The sequence below is a fragment of the Tasmannia lanceolata genome, unplaced genomic scaffold, assembly GCF_043159265.1.
Source record: "Tasmannia lanceolata isolate RefF3 unplaced genomic scaffold, GAP_Taslan_0.1 ptg000004l, whole genome shotgun sequence".
Lineage (NCBI taxonomy): Eukaryota > Viridiplantae > Streptophyta > Magnoliopsida > Canellales > Winteraceae > Tasmannia > Tasmannia lanceolata.
In genome coordinates, this window is record NW_027518681.1 from 3,634,531 (window position 1) to 3,659,777 (window position 25,247).

Below are 25,247 nucleotides of genomic sequence, written 5' to 3' on the forward strand. Positions count from 1 at the left end.
TGGAAAAATCTTTGTCTCAGAGGAGTTTAGAATTTACTCCAGCGATTTTTAAACTTCAATAGGATGCTTTGCGTCTTTGAAAAAGGTTTGACCTCCAAAAATTGTGTCAAGTTACTTGAGTCCGGTCTTTGATAAAAATCATGCATCTTAGTTACTCTTTGCGAAGAGATGACTGGTTTATCAATGAAATCATTAAGAGTTGATCTTTTCTTTCAGTCATTGTGAGTTTCTCAACTTCCTGCTGTCTTGAAGTTTTTCTTAATAAAGATAGAAATTACCAGAATATGTGTTACACGATCTGGTCTTTTCTTCAAGTGTTTTGAAGAGTGTTTTAATAGAATAAGAAATTATCGGATTTGGTGTTGCACTATCTGATTGTTCCTTCAATCTGTTTTTTTAAAAAAAATTTACAAAGAAAAAAAAATTACCGAACTTGTGTTACACGGTTTGGTCATTTTTGAGAGGTTTTAGATAATGGAGGTTACTGAATCTGTGTTACACGGTTTGGTCTTTTTGAAAGAGATTTTTAACAGAAATGGAAATTACCGAACTTGCGTTACGCGGTTTGGTCTTTTTGAAAGATTTTAACAGAGTTTGAAATCACTGAACCTGTGTTACACGGTTTGGTCGTTTTGAAAGAATTTAATAGAATTGGAAATTACCGAACCTGTGTTACACGGTTTGGTCTTTTTGAAAAATTTTAATAAGAAAATATTTCCGATCCTGTGTTACACGGATTGGTCTTTTCTTCCTTCTTCTGGGTATTTAGTACCCTGATGATTAGTATTGCAATGTCACGTAGTGACTTGCCTGATCATCGTTCCGCAATGTGCAGCTTCCTAACGTGTTAGGAGTCATGTATATCTGCGAAGAGGTTTGTATGGGACTGTTTAGCAGGACATATGAATTTGGGTTTGCGTAGAACTGTTTAGCAGAACCGCGTGACCCGGAGTGATTCGCTACCTTGAAAGAGAGGAGTCAGAGTTACTCGGATAGTTAAACAGATTTATTTTCAGCAATGGTCTGTATATCTATCGCTGGGCTTGAGACTTAGTTTCGCCTCGGTATTAGATGTTTGAGTTTAGCTCAAATATTCGAATACCCTAATAATTGATCAAGTTTTAGACTGATCTGCATAAAAATAAAAAAATAAAAACTCTTTGAGTGTTTGAAGTGATTTGGTTTGTTAGTTTGGATTGGTGCTCTTTGAGCAATTGTTATGTTTACTTTGGTTTCACCTGATAAAAAAAAAAAAAAAGGGGGAAAAGAAAAATAGTGTGTTTGTGTTTTACAATTGTTCGTTCATCTTTGCTAATTAGTTTAGCTAGTTGAGTCGTGAGTATTAGTGAGAGGCTATCTCTTTGAGGTGTCATAGTTGCCGAGTTAAGAGTCGGTGAGAGGCTATCTCCCTATTGTTGATAGAATTTTATCTTTATGAGTATTGTTTAAAAACTGAAAATCCAAAAATTTGCTTTACTTTCGGGTCAGTCAAAATGTGTCGTCTGTTCAGCTTTGCCATTCGCGTGTTACACACGCTCTGCCAAAGAGGGGCATCTGTAGACACCCCATTTTGACCGGACCCAAGTTCGTGTTGGTGGTGCGAAACCTCGCCAAACCAGTGAGTTAGGGCCTCAAATTACACCCTAAGCTAGGTTAGGGTCCCCCATAGGTCCCTGTAAAATTTCGTTGGAATCCGAGCTCGTTTGATCAGCGAACGGACCGAGTCAGTGTTGTAGTATAAATGCAGAAGGGGGGGTAAATTATCCGCACAAGGGGTGTGCTTTTGAAAAATTGGCCGAGGTTTGTCTTTGATAATAAGACAAAGCGGCGGAGGTGCGATTATTGAATCGCGCGCCTCATCAAAAGGGGGTGCGAATATCAACCGATATTTTTAATATATAAAAAAAAATCGAGAAGGAAGAGAGCACTGTTCATTCTCGTTCTCAGTAAAAAAAAAAAAATTTGAGAAAGCAGAGAGCGAGAGCTGGGTTTTTCCATTTCCGTTTTCCTTCCCCACGGATCATCTTCTCCGATCCACCTCCGGTGGGCTTCCGGCCAAGCTCCGATTTCATCCTCCTTTTTCTTCTCCTTCTTCTTCCACCTCCGGCAACCTCTGCAAATCCCGCCGGTAACCTCCTCTCCGACACCTCCTCTCTGCAACTTTCCATTTCCGCCACCTCCACTTCTTCTCCTTCTTCTATTTCCTCCACCGCCACCTCTCTTGTCTCCGAGCCGGTCGATCATTGCCAGATCCGAGATCTAAGATCTGAAATCTCAGATCTGAGATCTCAGATCTGAGATCGAGCGAGAGAGAAACAGAGAGAGAGAGAGGAGGATCTGGATCCTGTCTCTTTCATCTTTTCCGGTGGTTCTTCCGGTGGTAATCCTACCGGAGATCCGGCCCAGCATTGACCCCATTATCACCTCCAAGCTCCGGCCGTTCATTGGTAGATTCCAAGATCTGAGATCTTAAAATCTCAGATCTGAGATCGAGAAAGAGAGAGAGAGAGATAGATAGATAGAGATTTAGGGTTTCCATTTTTCTTTTTCCGATTATCTTCGCGTCCGATCTCCGGCGAAATTCAAGTTGATCTCCGGCCAATGATTTGATTTTCTTCCCATTAGTTTTTCTGATCTGGTGGATCTTTGGTCACTTCCTTGATCCGTGATTATTGCCGGCAATCAAAAGATCATTACATCTCTGGTTGCAATTCATCAATCCTGGGAGTAGGAGATCGAATCAGCTCCAAGATACTTCACCTGCTCAACTTGTAATTCTTCAATTATTCAGGTATGATCTTGTTTATTCCTTTGATTTTAATGGCTGAATAGAAATGATGATGTAATTGTTGAATGTTGATTGGTTATTCTTGTGTGAATGTGATTTGTTAAAAAAAATAAAAAAACTAAAAAAATGCGATGCTATGGACGGGAATTAGATCTTTGATTGGGATAGCTACTTTCTTTTTGCCGTAATATCACAATAGCCATTACAGATTTCTTTTTCTTTCTTCATACCATTGTCTGCTTAGCTACATGATACCTGCAAAGTGTTTGGGGAAATTCCCCAGTCATTATTCAGGTGAAGCATGATAGAAATGATGCATGTTTGGAAAATCTGTGGGGTTTTTAAAATTATAGAATGTTACATGTCTGAGCAGTCCTTTGGTATAAAGAGTTAACTCTCAATGTCCGGAGTTAAGTAATTAATATCAAGATGATCTGTAAATTTTAATGCTGTCCAGATATCTTTACAATGGAGGAATAATTTGAAGTTTGAGTCCCAGATTCTGGTATTGTTCCTATACATGCAAGATATGTCAATAGCAAGGCTTTTATACTTATATTATGAAAGATAGAATGAGCTAATACAATCCAAGAATGTAGCTATTGTGTTCTTTCAGGGAAATTTCAGAAAAAAAACTTCTAACTGAAATGATCATGCTTTAGCTTCAATGCTATGCTTTTGGTTTTGTTCTGTAATGTCTAATCCTTTACAGCTCTTGTAGTTGGTGAAACCACCATTGACAGCCATGATTTTTTAGCGCTACTTTGTCTTCATAACCAATTAAAATGGGAGTCATTTTAGCTTAGCTCACATCATGCTAGTGAAGCTAGCTAGGGGGGATAGCTGCTGTCTCAGGATATCTCTAAATTTGCATGATTTCCTCTTCTTAGACGCACTCCATATGTATGTTCCATATGTATAAATGATTTAATGAGCTTTAACATGGAACAGGGTGACATCATTTCCATTATATCCTTGCACATAATAAGTGTTCTATTATTTTGCATTTGATGAAGCTATAACTGTTTTGATGTCATGATAGAAAAGCTCGTTTCGCACCTTGGATATTAGTTATTTGTTAATGACCTGGTAAAATCTTCAGTTCCCTGTAGAAAGGTGGTCAATGGACTTCTCTGTTTTTAGGATAAACTTGGGCTTTTATTTGAGGAGGGGGATGTGTTGGAGGCAATCTATAACAGGGAAGGAACGATATGTGAATATAAATGTATAAGTTTGAGCGTGAGAAAATAAGATATAATGGAGTGGCAAATTTGTGCAAGCGCTGTGTGAATGTGTTGTTTGTATGTCTGTTGTGAATGGTAGTGTAATGTCTTTCACGTGATCACAAGTTGTAGGTTAATTTGTGTTAAGTTGAATCAATGTCGTGAAAATTTTAGTAGGCCTTACTTTTAATGTGAAATTATACAAGGCGAGTCTGTTCGTGTTTTTATACTTGTTTGTCTGTTAGAATGGATTTGAGTGGGCAATGAAGGCGCTAGCCCAAGCCCATCTTTTTAGGAGATTTGCTAAGTCCCGTTAGTTTTTCCCTTTTCTCTTTTAGGAAGACTTTCCCAGTCTTTTAGATGCTTTTAGATTTTAGTTCCCTTATTCATTGCAAGGGCGATGAAGGCGATAGCCCAAGCCCATCTTTAGGGGACTCGCTCAATCTAAGTAACGCTCCCCTCTTTTGTTTAGTAGGCGTACTCAACCTTTCAGATATGCCCCTTGTTATGCATCAAAAATTTATAAAAATCAGAAATATCATTGTGTGCATTTGTATAATCTATTAAAAATTTTAATATTCTTCTTTTGTACTAAACTTTGAGTTAGGTTCTGAAGATGAATGGACTGTCCAGGTGAGACTATTTTGAAAGCTTATTTTACTTAGGCTACCCAGCGGCTGGTCTGGGCTAATTAATTTTATTTCAATAAATTGTTTAATTGAAGGAGGAAATCAGATGACTACTCTATTCGATATTATCGACATGAGTACTGTCTGATTTCAAGGCGGTTTGTAGGAATATTATCCTGTGTATTTGTGATATCAGATGATTACTTTAGCATCATCTGATTTCACCCCCATATCGGGGCAGTGGTACTTGTGGTTGGGCATAGAAGTGTTTAATGTTGTTTCTTGCTTTATTAGGCTATCCAGCGGCTGGTCTGGACTAATTAATATTGTTTATCATTGTATGATTACTATTATTACAGATTGTGCACTCTTTAGTTGTAGATCATATTTTGCTGATATTTGATTTGTTTTTATAATAATTGATTGGAATTTGCGATTATCTGGTAGTATTTTCCTCTCTCTTTGATTAGACTAGCACAGTCTTTTAGATTTATGTTAGATTTCTTTAGATACTATAACCTGTACTAGGAGACATATTCTGTCTCGTTAGGCAATCCTCCTTTGGAGGCAAGCCTCATTTGTAGAATCCTCTCTGAGATTACACCTCAGTTTGTTCATTTGTTAATTAGAGACCAATTTGGTCAATTAGTTGTCTTAGCCTTGCTTCCCCCTTGCAAGGGCAATGATAAGGTTGCTTAGAGCCCATCTTTGTGTGTTTGGGAGACCCGTCCGGTCTCATTCTCTCGTTAATCCTCTTTGTGTGCTTTTTGATTTTGGGAGAACTCCCTACTCGGCTTGGCTTCATACCCCTACCCTTATGGGTATTGGGTTGCACATTTGTTGCATCCTGATGGCTAGGTAGCTGTCCGGCCCGGTTGGGTGTTTTACCTTTGCCAAATGTGCACAAGGTCTCTTATTCCTTTTGCTTGTAAGCTTCTCCTTAGTCGATAGTCCATTCGCATAGGAGTCAGCCTTGATTAGAGAGTCTTTGACTCATTCATCCTTTAGATGGTATTATTAGAGTGCGCCGTTTGGTTTTGGAAGAACACCCTACTCGGCTTGGCTTCATACCCCTACCCTTATGGGTATTGGGTTGCACATTTGTTGCACCCTGAGGGCTAGGTAGCTGTCCGGCCCGGCTGGATGTTTTTACCTTTGCCAAATATGCACAAGGTCTCTTATTCTTTTTGCTTGTGAGTCTCTCCTTATTCGGTAGTCCTTTCGCATAGGAGTCAGCCCTTGATTAGAGAGTCTTTGACTCATTCGCCTTTTAGGTGGTGTTATTAGGAGAGTCTTTGACTCATTTTGTCTTTAATGTAGTGTTATTAGAGAGTCTTTGACTCATTTATCCTTTAATTAGTATTAGTGGAGTCTTTGACTCGTGTTTCCATCTCTTAGAGAGTCTTTGACTCGTATATCCTTTAGTTGTTGTCATTGGAGTCCTTGACTCGTGTTTTCGTCTCTCTTAGAGAGTCTTTGAATCGTGTTTCCATTTCTTTTAGAGAATCTTTGGTTCATTTATTCCTTTGGTGTTGTTATTAGAGAGTCTTTGACTCATTTATCTCTTTCGCAGTTTTTCTAGAGAGTCTTCGACTCATTTGTTCTTTCAGTTGGATTTATTAGAGAGTCTTTGACTCGCCTTTCCTTTTGCAGTATCTTTAGAGATTTTTTGACTCTTTTATCCTCTAGTTGCTTTTATTAGAGAGTCTTTGACTCGGTTGCTTCCTTTGTGTTGTTATTAGTGGAGTCTTTGACTCGTGTTTCATTCTCTTTCAGGCTAGTCTTTGACTCATTCGTCTTTGACGCTTTCATCTCTTAGTTGGTGTTATTAGAGAGTCTTTGACTCGTTGGTTCTTGTTAAGGAGTCTTTGACTCATTTGTTCTGGTTAGGGAGTCTTTAACTCATTTGTCTTCTTCGGAGAGCTATGCTCGCTTGTGATCTTAGATCATTCCTTCGCCTTTGGCGTTAGTTTACTTGGTTTAGGGGTTTCCCCTGTTGGCTTTAGGGTTTGGCCCTAGGATTTTTCTTTGTATTTTCCCTTAGGTCTTTGACCAAAAGGGTGAAAAAACACTTTAAAACTTCAAAAGCATTGGAAAAAGTTTTAAAATCCAAAAACATTGAATATTTTAAAAAAAAAAAAAAACATTAGAAATTTAAAACATAAAAAATAGTTGATTTGCTGTAAGTGTTTGTTATTTTGAGAGTTCGTTTCGAACTACGTTGGCTTGATCCTCTTCCGAGGTACGTAGTGCAGCTTGGGATTTACATCCCAAGTCCAGCCAAACTTTTGTAAATAGGGTTTTATATCTTTTTGAATAAGCATTTGATTTCAAAAAGCTCTTCCTTTAGAGTTAGGACTTTGTCCTAGATAGAGAGTTTAGAGTTAGGGTTTGACCTTTGTTTTGTTGTGTGCTTGATTGTGATTTTTTTTTAGAGTTAGGGGTTTGTCCTAGAATTATAGGAGCGCCTCCGTCCGGTCAGTCGGCGATCCACATCGCCGAGTGATGACTAGAATAGGATTCGCTAGTCCACCCTTGGTTTTCCTTAGGAAATACAGCCTAGTTACACATAGGTTGTAGGAACCACCTGCATTAGCCTAGGGCTAATCTGCATTTAGTTAGGGCATATAGGATGTCCTAAAAATCCACAATTCACTGGAATTTAAATAATCGTACAATAAACTTTAATAATTGGTCTGGTCTTTTAGATCGAGTTTAGGATAGAGGGCTAGGTGTCTTAGGCATCATAGCTTAGAATAGGCGCGAAGAACTACATTGCCTTGATTCTCGTGGAGGCGGGGATACGTAGGCTTCTTTGGATGAATACCAGACCATCCGAGGACTCGGGCTAATAATTTAGAGTCTTAGGATTTATTATGTTGTTATTATATGTTTTGATGTGTTTTCTTACTTTCTCGTACTGATCCTATACCTTTTGCTGTGGCTTGCATGTGTTTGCACATCAGAACTTAGACACCCTTTAGGTTTGTCACTCATAACCTAGCTGTGCTTAGGTGGCACATTTTTCATTTTATTTTATGTGTTTATTATCTTTATCCTCAGGAAATGCATGCTTAGGTAGACGATTCTTGAGGATTGTTCCCATTTCAGATGATTTTTACCCAAACTTCTTTGGAGTTAATAATAAATGGCATAAGAGACCAAGTGCTTGCACTCGGACGAATCGGGGGTGCTCTCAGACCTTCCCCATTCGTAACCAGGCACGAACCCATATATATTTCTGGTTATCCATTGCACAGAGGATTTGATTTTAGGGTTCCATGGTATATCCATGGATGGCGACTCTGAGTTTATTTCAGGTATGTCTCGGTTTCGAACCTCGGTTCCGGATCGAGACATATCTCTTTCTTTTATATCGCCACTCGTGCTATGCTATGAGGGTGGCATCCGTTTCGAGAGTTCCTTGGTAGAGCTCTCCATTCACGTGGATGATCCAGAGGATGGTGTAGGGACTAGTTTCCCTCACCTCACTACCTCTTCGGATCGGGGTCCACAGCCGACAAGGGAGAGACAGGGCAAGTAGTCTCTAAGTAGTTTGAATCAAAACATGCAACCAGTGGATGGCTGTTGCAGTCCATGGATGGCTGTTGCATGAGAAAGCAGCCACATCAAATGGACAAAATCAATATCAATTGGACTGGTGCCGATATGCCGGTCCATTCCACTTTAATATTTTGTAATGCAGGATAGGACTACTGATCCCGATTGCTATCTCAATATTAATGAAATATGTCAATTTTCAAAACAAAAAAAAATGCAACCCAAACATCATTTGTAGATGATGTGACACTACACAACCAGCTGAAACATCTAGCAAACCCCTAAAATATTGCAACCAAACAGACCTTCAGAGATCTACTGTCTTTCAAGGAGACTCTTGGAAATTGCACATCCATTTGAAAAATCCCAATCAACCATAAATGAGCCCTGGAAATTGGTTATACCATCTCTCTTGCCATGGAAGATTGGATTGTTGTGCTCTTACTAAATAGACTCCAGTGTGGTTAACAATGGACTTCTCCGAATCGATAGAAGGAAAAAAAAAACAACAAAATTCCAAAAGAAATAACATGAAAAAACACATGGCCCAACGAACACCACTTAATGAGGAGCAAATAAAGACCTAAGGGTTCGTTCACTTGTTTTCTCGGGAAAGCAAAGGAATCTGACGTGGCAGAAAGGAAAGGAAAGGAAAAAAAACTGTGCAGGAAAAAGAATCCTACTCCTGTTCACTTGCGCAGGAAAACCTGAGAAATCCAGAGAAAATGTTTCTTGCGCCTGTTCACTTGCCAATTAAACTGTATTGGAAAAACTAAACAGAAAAGTCACATTGAACAATATTTCATAGTCTGACATAGTTACAGGCCTACAAAATAGAAAGCATAGTAACAAACACCACAATAAAACCTAACTGGAAGAGGAACTTGCTGAGGCTTGAGAATCCCCAGGAATGTTGGTCTCTTCTTTTCTATCTTTGTTGGGCCCACTAATGCCATGTAAAAACGCAGTAAGTTCAGCTTCTGCCTCATCTCTACTCCCATACGAACAAAAGCACGCTCCACTAAACCTGTTAACTTGAACATGACAGTATTGCCAATTGTCATATACGCCTACCTGCCTTCCCTTAACTGTTAGTGCAGCTGTCGCAGCCGCTATTAAAGCTGCAGCTCGTATAAGCAGTGTCCTCCTATTTGCTGGCTCTCAAGGCATGATGGTAGCTCTAACACATAATCGGAAAACCATGTAATCATAGATAAGCACCCACCAACCAAAACCACCAACAACCTATGTGAGGAGCACTCAACCATATCATCAACACCCATCCATGTCCAATGCCACATTGCATCGATAACCCAAAACCGAGAAACAAATATCATCAACACCCACAAAAATACAGACCATCACAGCCCAAAAAACAAAATAACAACAACTACAACAATATTCAATCCGAAACCATTAACCCAATGGAACCCTCATCCTCAACAACAATGAAACCCAAATCTTCCAACAACAATGAAACCTAAATGCCAATGCCAAGCAATAGCTACTAGTACATCAAGTAACATCTGATAGCTATTGCAAAAAAAAAAGACCACAACAATGTTCAACCAATAGATCCAAAACTATTTTGCAAAGAAAACAGAGAGAGAAAGCTAAACCCAAAAAAGGAGAAAAAATAGAGAGAGAGAGAGAGAGAGAGAGAGAGAGAGAGAGAGAGAGAGAGAGAGAGAGAGAGAGAGAGAGTTGAGGGATATACCTGGCCGGAGAAGACGAGTAGGTCACCGGAGTTCAGACCGCAGAGAGAGAGCTAAAACCCACAAAAAAAAAGGAAAAATCAGGGCCTATGTCGGCCAGAGAGAGAGAGAGAGAGAGAGAGAGAGAGAGAGAGAGAGAGGGAGAAAAAACATTTACCTTGCCGGAGAAGACGAGGTAGCTTGCTGAAGACGATGTTCTCGCCGGAGACGATGATAATGGAGGAAGCTAGGGTTTTCACTCTCGTCAAGTTGTGAAATGGGGAGCCCAACTTTTTTTCCTTTCTCGCAAGAAAAGGAAACGTAATCTCACTGTTTTGGTGCGAAAGCAAATCCCGTCTTGGTGAGAAAATGATATTTCCACGTAATACTTTTCTAATTTCCACGTGGGTAAAACTAGTTTCTCATGAACGTAGCAGAACAACGCTAAAATAGGATTCTCGGGAAAATAGGCAAATAATTCCTTTCCTTTCATGGGGCGCAAAAGCAAGTGAACAGGGCCTAAAAGCCTCTAAAGCAAAAGGGCAATGAATCAATACTTGCTGGAGAGATACCTCCAAAGCACACAACATGATGTAGTGAATTGGGATGTGCTGAATATGATCAAATAGAACACCATAAAGATTTTGTGGTGGCCATTAGTCCAACAAAAAGGTAATATAAGTCTAGGGCTCAAGAAAGACCAGAACTTGTGGACACAAGATTTTTCCCTATCTTTCCAAAAGAGACTTGTACACATGTTAAGTAGGCTCGGCTCAAGTTACAACCATGCATATGTAATTCGTGCGAAGTATAGATGGCCAACTACATTATAATTAGGGCAATGATATCTTCACCCCCGGAGTACGCATTCACCCCCCTTTTGATGTGATTTGACGTCAAAAAGCCTTAAAGTTCCCCACTGTTCACGTCAAAAGTGGGGCAAATGCGTACTGGAGAGGGGTTGAAAATATCATCTCCCTGTAATTATCCATTTATTTATATATTTTTTTTTCTCAATGCTTCATTAGTTTCCATAATTTTTTATTGGGTGATGATAAATTCACAACCCCTGGATAATTCGTACGCCTTTTAATGTGATCAATTGTGACAAACTTTAAAGCTTTTATCCTACATGGGATGCGAATTTATCATCACCCTTTTTTATTTTTTTTGAAAAGAAAGACTTTTCCATTGATTGATTACACATGGAAAAGTGATTTGAACCACAGGGGGCCTTTTAATTAAGAGAAAAGAGTGTCTACTCCATGGAGTAGATAAGTTATCTATTCCGTTGACCAAAAATATAGTAGGGCCCACATTGTTTGGGTGATGCAAACCATTCATTCAATGGGCCCTGTCATAGATAGGGTGTGCCCAAAAAATCAGCACGATCCCAATCCTTCAAATTTGTGGAGGTTAAAAATGGACAGAGTTGTGAAAGTTTATACCCGACCTTTAAATCAAAGGGTTAGGATGGTCCTAAAGTGCTGATTTTTTGGGCAGACCCTATTTATGTCGGGGCCTATCAAATGAATGCTTTGGATCATCCAAACAATGCAGACGCTTTTTCTTCTTTAATTTATAGCATGTCCCTAAAATTTATCGTTTCCCTCTAAATTGCGTAAAAAAAAAAAGATTTCCTAGGAATTTTCTTTCCTCAAGAAATATTTTTCTTGCAATCCAAACAGGGCCCACAACTTGAAAGAGGTAATTCAGTCATTAAGAAGATAATTAGGTGGTAATTTAGAGATTTCAATTATAACAATCGAGGTGCCAATCAACTGTTGGCGTTTTTAAGCGGGAATATCATATCGTCTCTTCAGTCTTCAATGCTGAAACCGCCGACCTCAAAAAAGCCAAAAGTGGGTTTTCAAACTCGGAACCTTCTTCCTACGCTTCCTTATTCCAGACCCGTGTTAGGGTTTTATATCTCAAAGAGAGAGAAAAAAAATAAAGGAGTTAAGATTTTGTGCTCTGTCATGGATGAGGTAAAGGCCACCTCTGCTTGGGTTGCAAATCGCTCTTCTCACGTCTTCGTTGATTACTCTGGTATAGTCTCTCTCTCTCTCTCTCTGAAATGCAATTTATTTCTGATTTTAGTAGGGTTTTATTCGATCATGGGGAATGCTAGTGATTTTGGAGCTATTTAGGGTTAGGCTGTACATTTCAAATACCTGTTTCTGTTAATGTTGAATGTATGTGCTTTAGGAGCTCTTTAGGGTTAGGGCTCAAATTTATCTGTTTCTGTTAATGGGGAATGGAAGTGATTTTGGAGCTATTTAGGGTTAGGTCTGACATTTCTAATACCTGATTCTGTTAATGGGGAATGCAAGTGCTTTAGGAGCTCATTAGGTTCTGTTTGGGTTGCAAGAATTTTCTAGTAAATTTTGGAAAGGGAAAATATTTTATACTTTTTTACACATGATAAAATACAACTTGAATCAACCCTATTCAATTTTTTCATTTAGGCCCTGTTCATTTCAGATTACACCAACTGATTGTCACCCCTAAACCTATATTTGGACTCAAATTTTAAAAATAATTTTGAGTCCAATAATAGGTTTTGGACTTACAATCGGTTGTCATAATCTTAAACGGACAGGGCTTTAGAGGGACCTTCAATTTATGATTGTATTCCTTTAAGTTAAGCATAATCATATCATTTCCCTCTAAATTGTGTGAAGAAAAAAAAAAAAATTTCCCGAGAAAAAATTCCCATCAGAAATGTTTTTCTTGCAATCCAAATTGGGCCTTAGAGTTCGGCCTGACATTTCTTAATGTTTTCAAACGTCTTTCTGTTTCATAATTAGGTTTTTGAGGGTCTGTTTAAAGAGTTTCTACTTTGACATCTTTTGATTGAGAGAATGCAAATACCCTATTGAATTTCGTATTCCGCTAATATTAGCAACCTTGAACATTAATTTTTTTTTAATGGTGAATTACTTTTAAATTATTTGAAAGATGGGTTTTGTAACTATGGAAATTATATTTCAGGAAAATGACGACAGCTCACTAGTTGCAGGTTTTGTTACTTAGTGGAGAAAATTAACATGTTTTAGGTTCTAGTTATGCAATAAATTATATGTGTAGAATAAATTCATTCCTTAGCATCAAATGATGCAAAAACATACTAGAATGTTTGATTCATCATATGTAGGGGTGGCAATGATTCGGTTTCGGTTCGGTTCGACCCCCAAACCGAACTGAACTGAAATTTGAATCGGTTTGGTTTTACCAAACCAAAACCGAACCAAAACTGAATTTTCGGTTCGGTTCCGCCAATTTTGCCACCCCTTACTCATAATAATTGGAAATATTCGGTTTCGGTTCGGTTTGATCCCCAAACCGAAATTTGAATTGGTTTTCGGTTCGGTTTAGGCTCGGTTCCAGTTCGGTTCGGCCAATTTTGCCACCCCTAATCATATGTAGTAGACTCGAGGGATGGAATGTTTGATTCATGCTTTCTCCACTTTATACTGGGTCTGGGTATGCCCAGCCCAGTACAAACTGATATTTTGTACCGCAGGATGGGACTACTGGTCCGAATGCTTTATGGATATTAATGAAACTCGTCATCTTTGAAAAAAAAAAAAAACTAGAATGTGGATAATAATTAGCTTAGTGTAGCTTGTGTCTAAAGAGTGGAATATGCAACTTGGATGATTGTAATTTTTCTTCCATCAACAAGTGCACTTTACTTGCAATACTCTATTTATACTAGAAGTGTTTCGACCCATGTTACCTTCTTTTGCAAATTTCATATGAACCTAGTTCTCTAGAGGTAGGCTTCTTCATTTCCTTTAGAGTGGAATATGCAACGTGGATGATTGTAATTTTTCTTCCATCAACAAGTGCACTTTACTTCCAATACACTGTTTATACTTGAACTGTTTCGACCTATGTTACTTCCTTCACTTGGTTTGTGTTCGGGTTCTGTTTGCAAATTTCATATGAACCTAGTTCTCTAGAGGTAGGCTTCTTCATTTCCGAGTTTAGTTTGCTTTTCTCTGTCATTTGGTTATTCTAAAGAGAATCATTCAAATCCTCCTCAAATCTTAATACATATGGAAAGTAAGAAGTTGAGACCAAAAGTGGGAAGCCAGAAAAATGTATATCAGTTGGAAATAAGAATTTTGAAAGTCAAAATTGAGCAACGAATTGCTTAACTTCACGCCGGTTCATAATTTGCTGGTTTCGGTGTATTATTTTGAACGGTATTACGAACTGGGTTGCTTGTACCAGTTTGCATTACTGTACCTCATTGAGCGAACCAGGTAACTACGGTTTCGACGTGCCTAGTTTTCACTTCATCTTTTTGGTTTTTAATGTCTATTCCGTGCTTCTTCATAAGCTCTCGAGTGGTAAACTTCTGCTTTTGGGAAAAAAATGAAACGGACATGGGAAACCTGGGTCCCGCTTGATCTGTTACACCCTTGCGAAATTGGTTTTGGTATTATCAGTCGTTAGTTAATGGTTCATGACACATGCATACGTTGCTCTTCTTTCTTTCTTTCTTTCTATTTCCCTCCATTTAATTTTTGCCGGTCTCTCCCAATAAGTTTTATAGATCTAAACAGTTTGGTTACTTCCCAGTCAGAGAAATTAAAAAAAATAAAAAAATCAATTCAGCTATCCTTATCCACTTGAATTTTCTTCCTTTATGAAGAGTAGCAGGAAGACTAGAATACACAGAGATTGATGCAAAGAGTCTTTAAGGATGTCCGTATCCAAGGAATATGGATGATGAGTGATAACCATGGTTTTAAAATTCCACCAAAGTCAACACAAAAAGCTAGAGATGTTTTGGTTTCCATCCCCATCAAAACATATGTCGAAACCAAAATCAAAATGCATAACGAAACCAAAATAGTAAGCGTATTAATGGCATACTATACCAATGTGTGTGTGTGTGTGTGTATATATAGAGGAAATATGGTATATGCATTAGCTATAAATATTTATACAAGTTACACGTGAAATATGGTATGTATTGAATGTGATTGTGTGCGGTCCCTCTAGGAATAGAGAAGTCACACGATAGATCTGGGGACTATAGGTACCAAAAAGATGGGAAATAGTGGTTAAGAAGGTTGTAACCATCAAGGTTATCAACCGGGGGAAGAAGGAAGTATGAGGGGAAGTGCAAAGGAGGGTGAAAGTGGAGGCCAGGGGCTGTCTGTTGTGCACAGTTTTGTGCGCTGCTGACCGATAGTCCTAGGGGACTGTTTGAACAATTAGAGGGGTAGAAAGTTGAGTAGGGGTGAAAGGGGAAGGAAGGGGAGGTGAGGAATAGAGGAAAAGGTGGGGGAGTAGAAGGAGATAAGAGGTAGCAACAAGGTAGGAGGATTAGGACTGTTTTCTTAGTCATGCGCATGCAAACGAAAAAATTGAGAAGCTTGAGAGAGAGAGAGAGAGAGAGAGAGAGAGAGAGAGAGAGAGAGAGAGAGAGAGAGAGAGAGAGAGAGAGAGAGAGAGAGAGATTCTCTACCTTGCACGTTAAGGGGAGGGAAGGGGCTTCACACGATTTTTCCAAGATTCAACTTTCGTCCCCCTTGGACTCTTTAACCAGGTTTTAAGTGAGAGAAAGTGTGCCCCCTTCTAAAGGCCAATGGGTTAACAATATACTGAAATATAAAGCCGAGACAAAATAAAGAAAACTTAATAAATGAGGAGTCTCTATAGATGGTCGGAAGACGAGGGCGAATCACATTAGCATCTCTCTTGGTGTTTGATGGGTGATAAACAATCATGGGTGGTTGATGTGATGGGTTTTCAGTGTGTATTTGTGCTTATTCCAGCACTTCCTGAAGTTTCATCTTAAATGTTAGTCATTTGCATGTGTGTCCATATGTCTGTAAGTTTACAGGATTTCCACCAAAATTTCTATTAGAAACCGACATGCTTCTATTTCCATCACTACCAAAGCACATACCGAAACCGAAACATGAAACCTTGGTGATAAAAATTATTAGATTGTTCTTTACCTCATGTAGGTTTGAATTTCTTTGAAATCACTATTATGATCTTTATTACTTGAAGTTTGAAAAACAAAGGTTAGGACCGACTGGGGGAGGAAGGGCTGGAAGGGACATTCTCACTTCAAAATGTCTAAGACCCAATGGAGTTTAGTTACCTTCTCGAAATGAGAGTCATCATCATATAGTACATGCATACACTACGTGGGCCCTTTTGGAGAGAGGGAAAGAGGTCTCCACCCACAGGAAGCCAAATGTATTGTAACCATTCAAAAAGAAAGAAAGTTTAGTTACCTTCTCACTCGCATCCTTATCCTTCACTGTTAGGTACACAAAGAGCAAATATACTTTGCCTGCGAAGAGGAATAATGAAAGTCTCGTGGAACTTACGTCTCTGGACACAAGCTATTTTACCTTAGGATCATAAGCATTTTCACATTTTAGGGTATTACATTACCCAAGTAAAACATATTTAGTCAAAATGTTATCTGGTTTATATATACTTGCGTCAAATGAATGAACAAATGAGAAACATCCAAAACCCTGATACACAAGGGAATGAGGCATCAATAAGGTTCATCAACATGACAAGGAGACCTGCACACAAATACCCTTAATTAGGAAACCTTGGTACCTACATCCTTGGGAGGAGAATTTTTGTAACCTACAAAATATGAAAATTCATTCTTTTGTCAGTTTGTTATAGTGCACAAGGGAAATATATCTTGTGTTAATTTCAATGTTCTAAGTGGTGAGGATTTACTTTCATGTATTCTTTGGTAACACTTTTATAAGTTTTCAATGGAAAATGCATGTCATTATAATTTCTTGGATGACTGTCGGGCCAATTTTTGTTGACTAACCTGGTATCTGTCTAGTTAACTGCTTTCCTTGGTAAACACAGTTGAGTAAGAAACTTAAAGCTTTCATCTTTTTCATTCCTGAAAACATGCTGAATTTCCTTATCAGGCTTCAACTTTTGGAAGGCATCAGTGGTATTTCTAATTTTGTGTAGACATTCTTTGAAGCACGTTTCTCAATATGCACATTTTGCTACTATTAAAATCTTTTAGATACTTCATTATCAATTCGATGATGACTTTGTTCCTTTTCAGATTGCTTGTATTGTTATAAACCATGTCTTTTGTATCTGTAGGACTTGAGAAACTAGTTGATAAAATCCACGCTTCAATTCCAAAAGTTGTTTGGGATTTTGAAGGGATTCACTATTTCGATAATGGGCCACTCACTGTTCAATATCTATTTGTTTTGGATGCATTGAACTTTTGTTTTTGGCCAGGTATGCTATGTCGCTTACTGCACAATACATATTTGTTATTACCCAGTTATGCTATTTCCTTTTCCATCTTATTTTCTTTTTTCCTCGACGCTGTTTAGATCCCTTTATTGCTACGTATCCATGGTTTTGTTATAACTATATGTTTCTCTTTAGCTTGTTTTTCTGACATCTTCAAATTGGCTGAATTTGATCAACATGATCTCCAATACCATTGTTAGAATATTTGTAATTTAGTCTATCCACTCTATAACTATATTTGGTTGTGAGACATGGGCTCAATGTATTTATGTCAACTTTTATTTTATAAGTTGTATTTATACCAATTCTAAAGAATTCATTAGCCGACCCCAACTAGTTTGGGACAAAGGCTTAGTTGAGTTGAGTTGAGTATTTATACCAATTCTATGAAGAAGTTATTTCCTTCTGACCCCACTCTCTGACATGATATTACAATTTTCACAATATCAGAGTGGCAAAGCCCACAAAGGTCCCATTGGTGATCATGGTGACATATCATGCAAGGGAGAGACCTTTCTCGTTGTTGTTGATCAGTCTCTTTACATACATTCTGCATTTTTTTCTAAATCAAAATATCACCTCATTGATTAATTTTTTTACAAAAGCGAAAAGAACACCAAGACCAAAAAGTTCATGCTTTGTTTTTTCTTCCAAACCTTTCGTCTTCAGCAGGTCCATCATTTGGCCTGCAGAATGAAAAAAAGAAATTGTCATCTATCATGTCAGGAAGGTGACGATATGGAATGGAATGACTATTACACGATTGTATAGGGCCCCATCACTAGCATCTTAGTGATCTGGCTCCGTGCTGACCAAGTGAATCATAATATGTTGATGAATTCCTAAAACAACAATGTCACAAAATGTCAACTTCCTTGTTACAGAAACTTCTGCAAACATATGTCACAAATATCATTCTCGAAAATTTCTCGGGAAGAGAAAATCTCTGGATATTAAAAAAAAAATTTATGGGTTTATTTAGGGAAAGAATCGAAAAAACAAAATGCAATATAAAAAAAGGAAAATCAGGCAACTCTGTTTTAAAAATTATTTTAAATTTGTTTGACCTAAATTCATTATTCCCAAATTTGTTGAGAATCATGATTTTTTTAATTCTTAGTCAATTTTTGTAGTATATAGAAAGGGTATATAGCAATTCACAATTTTGTGATATTTTTTTAATCTTTAGACATGGACTAGATAATGAATGATGTTCGAAGTAAAGAGAGTGGGCTTACCTATCAAACATTGGGGTTATAAATGGACACTCCATATTTAACATTTAATTTCTTTTCCTAGATGAGGGTGGGCCGCTATTATTTTTATCCCTTTCTTTTGCTCTTTTTGTTCATTAATATTTTTGTACTAAATGAACGAGGTATCCTTTTTCTTATCCTCCTATTTGCATGTTCACACCAAACAAGGGAGGGAGGGAATTTTCTTTGCGTCCTGATTCTTGTTTTATTTTTCTGTTTCCATTCTAATATTTATTCATCATCATCGTCTATTTCTTCTTCATTTTCTCTTGCAAATACAAACCATAAAAATAACAATCAAGGGAAAATGAAGAAAAGTAAGATAAAGGAAACTTAACTCGAGAGCTACTTCACCAAATCTGTGATTAGGGTCGGGTTTTTTGCTCGTTAGTGGCTTGAAGAGAAAAAGGTGAGAACCGATATCACATCAGGGAATTTTGATTCTTCAATTTTTATTTTCAGCTTAGAGGAAAAAAGCATAAATATCACGAGTAAATGCAGATAAGCCCGATAAAACTGTATTTTTTCTCTTTCTCGACATTGTCATAAGTATTGCATTTTAATCGGGGTTTTTGCTTTTAATAAAAATGTTTATTTTTTTTTTGTGATTATTTCATAATATCGCTGCTATTGTGACGAAGTTCCAAAATACTTACTGACCTTTTTGTTGCTCCTCTTCATTTCACTTCATTTCATATATCCATTACCATTTCATTCTGTTATCATTTTCTCTTTTTTTCATCTTTTTCATCAATCAATTGTAGTCATTATGAGAGAGTTACTCTACATAATGAAGAAGTTATCCTTTTTCTTATCCTCATTATTGCATGCTCACACCGAACTGACATAACGGGGAAGGAAAGAGAAAAGAGAGGAGGAATACAAAAGCGGAAGGGAGAGAGGGAGGGAGTGAAGGGGGTGGGGGGTTCTCTTTTATCTATTGGGCCAATGATTGTGTTTTCTCTTGTTTTTTATTCCTGTTTTATTTCTTTTTTTCCATTCTAATATCTATTCTTTTTCTTCTTCATCATCATCTTCTTCATCTTTGTTTTTATCTGCAAATACAAGCCAGAAAAATAATAGTCAAGTGGAAGATGAAGAAAAATAAGAGAAAAACTTACATCGAGGAGTTCAAATTCTCCTTCTACTTCACCGAATCTGTGACCAGTGTTTGGAAACAGCTAACAACACCTATTCCAAACTTCAATTGTCGACTAATACCTTGATTCATATCTTTTTTGGTTGATATTGGGAATCCCCATGAAACCTCAAAGAACCTTCATTTTTCTTGAAAATAGCAAAAAAAGGCCCTAAAGTTGGCTCTATAACTCAAGGTTCTGTATGTTTCTTATCCGTGTTTGTAACAAGTATAACAGGTTAATGTATTCCTCTTTCGAAGTGATTGTTTGGAACGAAATGCCTGAATTGTAAATCCTTTTTCCTCATTGTGTCTTTCTGAGGTGTTTGGTTATCTGGCAGATTTGGTCTTTTCTTGTTGCCCTTTGTTTGTTTTCTTTCTTTCTTTTTTATTGCATTTTTTGCCTTCAGCTTCTTGGCGTTTTAATGAATCACATATTAAAAAAAAGTCTCAAATGTTTAAAGAATGTATTGCATGATAAAAATGGAACAAGGTGAAAATATTGTGTTTAGTGATTTTTTTGGACTTTGGAGATATCTCGTGGGTGTTTAGTGATGTTTTTTTTTTTTTTTTTGGGAATTTGGACATGATCTCGTGCGTGATTATTCCCTTTGCGGTGATGTGGGAAATTGAGCTGGAATGGAATGCTCACACCTTTGAGGATAGACACTCCAGTCAGTTTGATTGCATGGAAGAGAGTTTAATATTGCAAATTGGATGATACATATAAGGAATTTTGGGGATATTCAGTGGTACAAGTAGTAGGAATTGCATGCTTTAGTCATGGGAAGGGTGCCTAAGATGAAAACCCAAGGCTGTGTGGGGGCCTCCTCCTCCAAAGTCTACCAATCTAAACTTCGATGGTTGCTCTGTTGGAAACCCTAACTGATCGACATTTGTGACCTTTTTCGGTATGGAAAATGCAACATTCTTCCCTCATTTTCTTGTCTGATCACCCATTCTGATACATGAGATGCTGAGGTGAGGGTCTTCCGCTTAGGCTTACATATATTTTTTCAGCCAGACGGAGAGGAGATTAGAGGCGGAAGATGATTCATCAATAGTGGTATCGTGGTCCGAAGGGGATAACTACAGGCTATGGAGGTTGGCTAGATTCATTGATGAGATTATTGATTTATGTAGAGATTGGGAATCACTTTTGTTCATATCGTGAGGAGTGCTAATGACCTTGCTGATAAGTTGGCAAAGTCAGGAGTGTAGATAATATATGTATTTTGGGCCACTATTGCCCAACGACATATCGTTGTGATCATTTTAGGGTGCGTTTGGATTGCCGGAATTAAGAATGGGCGGATTAATGGAGGTTTATACCCGTCTATTTAATCTTCACAAATGGAAGGGTTAGGATGATCCTATGAAGCTGATTTTTTGAGCATACCCTATCAATATGAGGGGCCTATCAAATGAATGCTTTGGATCATCCAAACAATGTGCCCCTGTCTAGCTCACAAACACTGCCCCCCCACACCCACGCACGCACACACACAGATATATATATATATATATATATATATATATATATATATATATATATATATATATATATATGAGGAAAGTGAAGCTACACCGCTGGCTTAAAATACAATGGGCCCACATTGTTTTGGTGATCCAAAGAATTCATTTGATTGGCCCTCACATAGATAGGGTGTCCACCAAAAATCAGCTCCATAGGATTATCCCAACCCTACGATTTGTGGAGGCAAAAATGAACGTGTAAAAACCTTCACAAATTTGTCCATTTTTGCCTCCATAGTTTGAAGGGTTGGGATGATCCTATGGAGCTGATTTTTGGTGGACACCCTATCTATGTGAGGGCCAATCAAATGAATTCTTTGGATCACCAAAACAATGTGGGCCCATTGTATTTTAAGCCGGCGGTGTAGCTTCACTTTCCTCTCTCTCTCTCTCTCTCTCTCTCTCTATATATATATATATATATATATATATATATATATATATATATATATATATATATATATATATTCTGGTCAGCGGACCAGATAAGTTATCAGGGCTGCATTTATTTGGTCGATCGACAGGATACTTTATCTGGTCCGTTGTCAAGAAATACACAAACACACGCGTGTGCGTACGTCCTTTTATCAATCAGTTTTCTTCCTACAAGTTTTAACGAGGCTGCATTATTTGTTGTCACTTGGATGACCTCATCCATAAGTTTGAAGAGGTAGTTTGCATCCTTTACTTTGTTCGATGCATCGATGGACTTATGCAATACACTCCCATGGTTGTGATATACTAAAAAAATAATTATCAATTTTCTCGTAGGTCGAATTTAATTGTAACTCGTAGTCAAGGTTTCAGGCTTCGATTTCGATAAGCATTTCGGTCGTGAAGGAAATGTGAACATGTCGGTTTTGGATGGAAATTTTGATGGAAATCCTATAAAATCATGGAAACATGATGGATATTCAGGATGAAACTATAGAAATTGATAGAAAAGCACAAATGCATACTAAATACCATCACACAAGCACAAATGCATACTAAATATAATTATTTAAGCCACAGGATAGCGTACCACTCATACACTTACAATTTTGGTTTCAGTGTGCGTTTCGGTTTCGGTATATGTTTCGGTGGATTTAAAATCATGCTCATAGTAGTGACTGATCACTCTTCATGTATGTGTTTGATTTGTCCAATCCCTCAATATCTCAACCTCATCATAAGCTAGTTGTTATGCACTGCATAAGCGATCAGTCGTCTCACACCTAAATCTCTAGCGACATTGAATATTGGCTAGAAATAAGGGGGCCTATAGCATACTAGCTGAAAGATGATTATAAAAATAATTTTGAAACTGCTCTCCCAAGCTTACCTTTCATATTCTTCAAAAATGCCAGCTTCATTTTTGGTTGTTTTGTCGTATCTGGGTCTATTGGACCCATTATTGCTAGATTCACCTCTCTATATCTGTCTTTGTATTCTCCCTATCTCTAGTAGTCTTAGGATGTTGTGGCCCTTACGCAGAAATGTTTGCAGAGTGATGTATTAGTGCTATAGCTCTTGTAGCCTATCAACTTCATCTAGGCCCTACACCTCCCAAGCTGCTTTAGATGAACCACCCACCTCCCAGCATCGTGGCCTAGGGCTGCACATGGTTCAGTCCGGTTTGGTTTAAGGGTGTTTCTTGAACCGAACCGATCCCATCGGTTTGGTTTTTTCCCAAACCGTAACCGAACCGATAGGCAGTCTAACCGAACCGAACCGAACCGTTATTGACCGGTCCGGTTCGGTTCGGTTCATGGTTTATTCGTATTTGAGCAGTGAAAAACTTAAAATAACTACATAACTAAAAGGTAAGCCAGAGGTTAAAACTTAAAATATGATTCTGAAAGGATTTCTTACCTTTTTCAAAACCCACCTCAGTCTTTTCTCCTTTTCAAGATTGGGTTTTTTTTAAGGAGACAAGAGAAGAGAGAATGACGAGATCACTATTGTGCTAACTGCTAAGTGGTAAGTGGTGAAGGACTGAAGTCTGAAGGGTCGGCTGTCGGCGGAGACAAACAGAGAAGGGAGAATAAAATTTGAAAGAGAGAGAGCTAGGGTTTCAACTTTCAACTTTACTTTTCTTATTTTTCTTTCCCCTTTTTTTTGTAATTGTCATATGTCAGTACACCTATTTCGTATTTTGTTTGTAATTGTCATACTTTGTTACCCTTTTTCGGTAATTTTTCATTTAAAACTTACAATTTCTATCACAAATCTAATAAGCCGTAATGATTACTATTTTTTTTTCTACGTTTGCTAGTAACCTTTGCACCCATTTACTTCTTCCAATCTTTGCATCCGGACGGGCCACAAGCCGAGCAAGTGGAATCGGCGAAGGTGGCTAGCAAATTCCTCTAAAGGTTTGCCCAGCATGGTTTTTTTGCCCACTGTTCTGTAGTCTGTACTTCTGTTCACGTTATAAAGGATTAAAGGGGGCGGATGCGTACTTCATGGGGAGTGAAAATATCAACTCCCGTCTGTAATCTGTAATCTTTCATGGTTTTTTACTTTTTTATACGTTTCTAACAATTGCCGGTTCGGTTCGGATTTTTCGGATAAAATTTCTTTGAATCGTAAACCGAACCGATGGGATCGGTTTTCTGATTTTAGAAACCGTAACCGAACCGAGGGGCAAAAAAACCGAACCAAACCGAACTGAAAGGTCCGGTTTGGTTCGGTTTATCGGTTTGAACGGTTTTTTGTGCAGCCCTATCGTGGCCCAACTATTCACTTAGAAAAATGTTCTCGTTTCTCCTCTAGATGCATGTTGTTTTGCACGACATTTATGTACTAATGGTCAGTATCTTCATCAAACCCCATTTCTTCATCTTCCTCATCGCTCTCTATATTTCAATGCTTCTGCTTGTCTTTCCTTGACTTTTTTTTTCTTTTTGATTTTTCCAAGTGTTTTCTCATAAGCTCTATAACTTCTTGAGATACGAGCTTACAAGCTATAAATTGGCCATTTTGATGTGCCCAATGCTGCTGATACTGTATCAATCCAATACGAAGTGGTTGATACTATAAGTTTCTACTGATGTTTTAAACCATGATGGAGAGGCATTAAGTCTTGTAGTGAAGTTGAGAATAATTTGTTTAACTTTTGCTTTGGCAAACTTGTATAAATAGACACTACCTCAAATGATTGATAAGAGTCACGGATTGAAATCTTGGCTGAAATCAAATTGTTCTGTCATACCCAAGATGGAACTATATTGCAAAATATTGATTTGGATTGTTACTTTGTTGTTTCAGAAAGTTTGCTCTGTATCGACTTAGTTTTGGAATGTTTCAGCCTAAACATTCATGTGAATCATGTTGGTTTGGTGCATTATGGATTGCGTAAGGAAACCCAATTTAGGGAGAAGAAACTCATCTTCTCACTCTCTTCTAACTACAACTGTTCTTGTGTTCAAAATCAAAGCGAGAAGAGGGGGGTGGGGGTGGGGGTGGGGGTGGGGGGAAGGAATGAAATTTATGTGATTTAAAATGTTAAATTGACAATTTGACTTCATCAACAACCTATTTTAGTTATTTTTCATTTGAGGATGCCTTTTAGACTAAGCATGTGTATTGAGATTTTTGAGGAATATCTATAATATTATTAGATCGAGGATTTGGGACCAAATCCATGTCATGCTGTAATTACTTGTAGATTAATATTATTTGTATTTGTATTTTTTTGTTTCTTAAATAAGGAATAAAACATCATAAATACATGGATTTGGCACTATATCCATGCATCTACGATGTCAGTTAGTGGACATGGGAAAAAATAATCACCTTTTTAATTGATTTACGTTTTTTTTTTCCCTCTTTTCCTTGTAAATAATCTACAAAACATTGTAGCTGGATGAATTTGGCATGAATTGATGCCTATTACCGGGCCAAAAGTAATACTTAATTATTTTTACTTTTCTAGGATTTTGTTTTTAACAATTAAAAAATCTTATAAAGAAACATTAAAAATAGCATGGGTTTGGAATTATTCTTCAGAGAACTAGGGGAGTTCTCTGCCAAATCTTTTTACCTGCAGTTGGTGTCTTGTTCTGATTCCCCCGAGATAGCTAGAATGTGGTCCATCCATGTTCCTCCAAGGGCTGGCTTATTCGGTTGGGCTGCTATACAGAAG

General features: G+C 37.8%; 1 protein-coding gene across 5 annotated transcripts in view; it reads left to right on the top strand.

Annotated features, from left to right (window-relative positions):
- The first annotated feature begins 11,699 nt into the window (after positions 1-11,699).
- The window catches only part of LOC143876060 (uncharacterized), a 42,142-nt gene continuing 28,594 nt past the window's right edge, over positions 11,700-25,247 (top strand). For 4 of the 5 annotated variants that reach the window (XM_077377669.1, XM_077377671.1, XM_077377670.1 and 1 more), the window contains exons 1-2: positions 11,700-11,944; positions 17,027-17,170. In XM_077377669.1, coding sequence (XP_077233784.1) covers positions 11,725-11,944; positions 17,027-17,170 — 364 coding nt within the window. In that variant the 5' untranslated portion in view covers positions 11,700-11,724. The remainder of the gene's footprint in view (positions 11,945-17,026; positions 17,171-25,247) is intronic. The other variant, XM_077377673.1, reaches the window with a different exon arrangement.